Source organism: Cimex lectularius, unplaced genomic scaffold (genome assembly GCF_000648675.2).
Source record: "Cimex lectularius strain Harlan isolate CLEC.00 unplaced genomic scaffold, Clec_2.1 scaffold31, whole genome shotgun sequence".
In the NCBI taxonomy this organism is placed as follows: Eukaryota; Metazoa; Arthropoda; class Insecta; order Hemiptera; family Cimicidae; genus Cimex; species Cimex lectularius.
In genome coordinates this window covers 1,994,220-1,999,539 of record NW_019392645.1, presented here as the reverse complement: position 1 = coordinate 1,999,539, position 5,320 = coordinate 1,994,220, and the positions used below count along the sequence as shown (strand labels likewise).

Sequence of the window (5,320 nt, the reverse complement as noted above, 5' to 3'; positions counted from 1 at the left end):
TGGTTTTCATATATATATATAAACAAATATTTGCAAGGGGAGCACTAGAGGTCTTGCTTTAATATACGCTGTAATTGCCTTGAAAAAAAGGTTTTTTAAGGTTAAGTTAGGGTGTTAGGGGTGGGTTAAGAATTTTAATTCATTTGTATTAAAGGTTAAGTTAGATAGGGTTAAGGTTAAGTTGGATACTTAATCTAAGGTAGACTTAGGTTTAAGTTTAGGTTCAGGAATTGTTACATATACATGATTTAATGTTTTTATATGAAGATGAGAAAATATGTGAGTGCAAAGTTGTATTGACTTACTGTGAAAAATGGTTCAATATTAACTCGGTCCACATTTATTTGAAACTGAACTTGTCGGAAAACATCATACGCCTTTTCATTGAAAGGAATTTGTCTTATGGCTGGATGTGGTTCTGGTTCAGTGTAAAAGATATCACTTAGAGGATTTATATGAATAGGTGGATCGCAAGGTTTGGCTTGAATCAGTTTTCTTTCGTCGATAACTCCGTACTAAAAGTTGTTTTTAGATTCAGTCTATGCCAGTGATTTACATCTGTTTTTACACAAATTAAGGACATACCTGATTCATTAACCCACAAGAGATGAGTTGAGAAATTCTATCTTCTATATCGCTAGTGAACAAAACATAGTTAACGGCAAAGTTGTTATGAAGATATCTTTTAAGTACAAGATAAAAATCTGATTTGTTTAGTTTGATTTGAAGAAATTCAAGCGCTGATGTGAACTGGCTGATCGGCATCACTCCTCCACTGCGAACCACCTGTAAATTGTTAATAAAAATTAAATTGTTTGTTACTTTAAATGTCCAATTGTCGGAAAGCCAAAAGTTGATATTGACTAATTTCTTTGGAACCAGCTAAAGCTAGTCATTGGGTAAGAAAGCAATAGTCATTCTTCTAAAATGTATTCTGTATACTAAAGTATATCATAAACATAATACAAATAATTACAAAAAGGCATCAAGATTTAAACTGCTTCAAATTCACTGAACAATGTGAATAATAAAATTTATATAAAATATGTTATGACTGTTGATGTGTTTGTAAAAGAGAAAACTCCCTCCCTCCCTCACACACACTTTCTCTCTCCTTCTCTCTCCTCCTTTCCCCATATCTATCTAGTCTATTAGGATCCTCATCTATCCAGCCAACTCTCTTTATATCTCCCTAACTAAGAGTATATCCGCTGTCTTTTTTTTAATAAACTAGCTTATTTTCTATTATTAATTTGATTTCTCTCTCTTATCACTTCATATTGGTTACGGGCTGTTTGAGTTAGAGTTAGGATTAGATTTTTGAGAAAGTATATTTTCCCTTTTATCACTTCAAATTTCCTGAAAACTGGCAGTACATATCTTTGAAGTACTGGATGATGTATTGTAGTAAGTAGTATTTTTTTGTTTTTGGTTGTGGAAAGAGAAACAAAAACAAAAAAGAACTATTTCCTTTTTTTAAGTAAGGTAGAGTTAGAGTTGGAATTAGGGTTAGAGTGAGGGTTAGGGTTAGGGGCTGGTTGGATTAGGGTTTGGGACAGGTTAGGTTAGGTAAAGTTAGAGTTTTGAGAAATGAGATTTTTCTCTTACCACTTCATATTGCCTGAACACTGGTATGAGGGAAATGTCCATTGCATAAACCCTAGCTGCGATTGCATTTAAAACAGCGTCAAGTTGTTTTTTATCATACCCATCCATAGGGTTTGGACTTCCCAGGTAAGTCTGTTCATTTCCATAACAGTATCTTGGGTGTATTACGGTTTCTATTTAAAAAAAACAAACAAAAAACAATAATAATAAAATATATTTAGAAATATTAATAGCAACTTTTTTTTTGGGGGGGAGGAATTAATCATGGGCAACTTTTTGGATAGTTGTGGTATTTCATCATGCTTGGTAGATGTCTCTATGTACATTTTTTTGTGATAAAAATCAACTTGGAAGAATAAAAAGTTTCGTTTTAATTAAAAATTGTGAGATTGAATTTTTTGATTGCTATAAAAGGCTTTTAATTTACTTTAGTTGTAAACAATTGTTTAAATAATATATTATTTTATGTGAATTTTAATTCATTTTACCGCAATCTAAATCAATGCAATCAACAAATTGTTTGTACAAAACTCTTCCATCTCGTCCTTTATAGAAGTCAGCCAATTCTGTTGCTTGATCCTTTGATAAGCCTATTACATCTTTTAAATGTATCAGGAGAACATTTAAAAATTCACGGTCTAAAATAAAATTCATATTTTGAAAAAATTTGCGTATCACATATGGAAACGGATGAGCTTACATGTAATTACACCTTCTTTTCTCACGTCGAAGAATTCAAAGTAAGGAGCTAGACTTAGAGACCGACTGTACCGATTGAAAACTTCTCGAATCTTACAGATCGTACTCCATATTTTGCCAAGAATTTTTCTGTTCTCCAATCTTGCATTTTCTGCTTGCTCCTATTGACAAAATTCATAGTAAAAAAAAAATAGGCTTTTAAAAATACAAATTACACAGTAGTTATTTTAAGATAGGGTTAAAGTTAAATTTAAGGTTAAAAGGAATCAGCCTGTTTACAGCCTTAAACATGGCCAATGTTGATCTCCATTATTATCTAGAGCTTTTTTCTAGAGTTTATTAAGAGCTCTCGTGTGGCCTTGGATTATCTGGTCCCGATAAAAATCGCAGCCTGCATGGTCCTTCATAACATATGACTTGTTCTGCTGTTTCTTCCTTCATGACATAATCTGTACAGGATTGTTTCTGCTGATCTGAGTCTATATGCCTCTGGAATCTGCAGTGTCCAGACAGAAGTCCTATTATCATTATAGGTGTTTTTTCAGGAACTTACAACTATCTCAAAAAATCCTTTCATTATATCAATATCGATTTCGGGGGCACCAACCTCCCCTCTTCAGTCTTATTTCAAGTTTAGAACTGAATTTTAGAAAATAGATTTCACGCGCTTCTAAAATTGAAACTAGACTGAAGAAGGGAGGCTAGTGCCCCCGAAATCGGTATTGATATAATAAAAGGAAATTTTGAAATGGTTGTAAGTTCCTGAAAAAACACCTAAAAAGATCTTAAAACAAGCGAACAACCAAGAAGAAAAAAGATAAGAATAAATAGTAACATTATGTTTCAAGTTTAGCAATCCTGTTAAGTCTGTCAGTAGTAGGAATCTCAGCCTGCATAGGATTTACAATAGGGGCCATCTTCTGCTGTTTCATCTTCGTCCTGTTGTATTTTTATGCATATGACTCCAGAGTCTGCAGTGTGCAGTAAGCATATCATTCTAGTTTTAACACATCCTATTGTCCTGTTAGTCTCTGCAATGGTCCTTTGATAAACTTTTCCTCATACCTCTGTCCTTGAATACAATCCCATTGAACTGTAGATTTATTCTTGTTTCACTGACGGATCTGTGTTTTTCGCAATTTGACATGCCGGCAAAGGGTTCAGGGCCAAAAGGAGTCCTTATTAAAGGCTTAGGCTCTGTATGCTCTGGTAGCCAAACAAGGGTGATTTAGTGGTTTTCCCCAATGTTTGACAGGGCCTTGAGGCATTTCCAAATGACTTGTTTCTGCTGCTCCGAGTCTATATGCCTCTGGATTGGGCAATGTACATCCATCAGTCCTACTATTCTAGTCCCAGCATCCTAGGTTTAGTAGTCCATTTAGTCTCAGCAATGGTCCTTTTATTAACCTTTTTGCATAGATTTCCTGGAATACATTCCTATGAACGCAAAACTTATACTTAATCCTCTGTCATATAGATCTGGTTTTTGGCAGTTTCGTGTGCCGCAAAATAGTTCAGGGCTAGGATACCTATGAAGGTATCCCCACTAAACTTTCCTTGGCTAGCTTATCAGCCACATAAGCATCTAAGGATTCTTGCTACCAATGAGCCAGTAGTGCCGCCTGGCTGTCTGAGAATTATTATCCATTTGTTAGTAATACCAAGCTTTTTGATCTCCCTGGCCTAGTATTAAATAATCATAGTATCTACCTGAAAGACAGTGGCATATTGCTCAAGGCTGATATTAGGTTAGGTTTGAGTTAGGCAGAGTTAGAGACAGGTTAGGTTGCATATGGGTAGGGTTAGGATACAATGGTTATGGTTAGGGGCGTTAGTAAACTTTTCCTCATTCCTCTGGACTAAAACACATTCCCATTAAACTCAGGATTTCTTCTTAATCCATTATCTGTCCATTGTTTTTTGCAATTTTGTGTGCCACAAAAGGGTTCAGGGCTGATAGGTGTTCTCATTGAACTGTCCTTGGTCAGTTTATCGGCTTCCATGGTAGCCAAATAAGTGTGATGGAGGGTGGAAAAGCAGCATCGGGAAATCTGGGGCTCCCTCGTGCAATGACGATACCAAAGTGACAGTGTGAGAGAAAGAAATATGATGGTTGTTAATTATAAATGTAAGTAAGGAAAGCAGGTAAGGATTGAAGGTAGGAACTAGATCCAAACACAATATCCTGGGACTTTTCTACACTTAACTTAAGCCCATTTTTACAGGCTCATAAGCAAATTGAATTTAAGTTGGCCTGAATTCATACAATTGCAGCTTCTAAGTCAGAAGAGTAGGAAAAGAAAGAAGCAATACTTAATTATTTAATGTATTTTTATGTATGCAACAGCTACAAAAGAAACTTTTTTTGTTGCTAAAACTATTTGCTTGAAACTTGAAAGAATCCATAAGTGATGGGTTAATCTTTAAAAAAAAAGTCTACAATTTGGAGAAAATCATTTGTCTGAATTTTTCATTAATGTTTACCTGACAATAAAATGAATAAAATGTGTATAATCAATTAAAAACATTTTAAACAACTTACCATAGTGGACTGTTCTTAAAAGAATGTTAAATTTGGTTAACAGTGCAATTTTAATATCAAATCAAAGCTTATAATAGCTTGTCCATAGTAGTTTGAAAACACAAATGATTACATTAATGGAATATATAAACTAAAAAATGTTGTTGCCTTAGAAACGATCTGTAATTATTCATTTATTTTAGTTAAACCTTTAAATAATAGAAAGACATCGATTAGAGATTTCTGCCTTGTATAAAGTCATATTAATTTATTATGAACTTAAAAAACTTATTAATCTTTTATATATTTTTCTTTATTTATTAACTTAACATGAAATTAATTTTTGCAAATGGTTTAAACTTTAAAACCTATGGCTATTTTAATTCTTTCAGGTTAAAAAAATATGCCGAATTGTTTGAACTTTATGACATATTTTAATAATTATACTTTTAATGTAAGGTATTAGTTGTGATGAAAAAGTGAGTTTCAAGC

General features: G+C 33.5%; 1 protein-coding gene across 1 annotated transcript in view; it reads right to left on the bottom strand.

Annotated features, from left to right (window-relative positions):
• The window catches only part of LOC106670517, a 9,428-nt gene extending 4,438 nt beyond the window's left edge, over positions 1-4,990 (bottom strand). The window contains exons 1-6 of the mRNA XM_014400952.2: positions 4,850-4,990; positions 2,309-2,468; positions 2,097-2,246; positions 1,609-1,781; positions 586-786; positions 306-515 (exon numbers count right to left, since the gene is read on the bottom strand). Coding sequence (XP_014256438.1) covers positions 306-515; positions 586-786; positions 1,609-1,781; positions 2,097-2,246; positions 2,309-2,468; positions 4,850-4,852 — 897 coding nt within the window. The 5' untranslated portion in view covers positions 4,853-4,990. The remainder of the gene's footprint in view (positions 1-305; positions 516-585; positions 787-1,608; positions 1,782-2,096; positions 2,247-2,308; positions 2,469-4,849) is intronic.
• Positions 4,991-5,320: the final 330 nt, after the last annotated feature.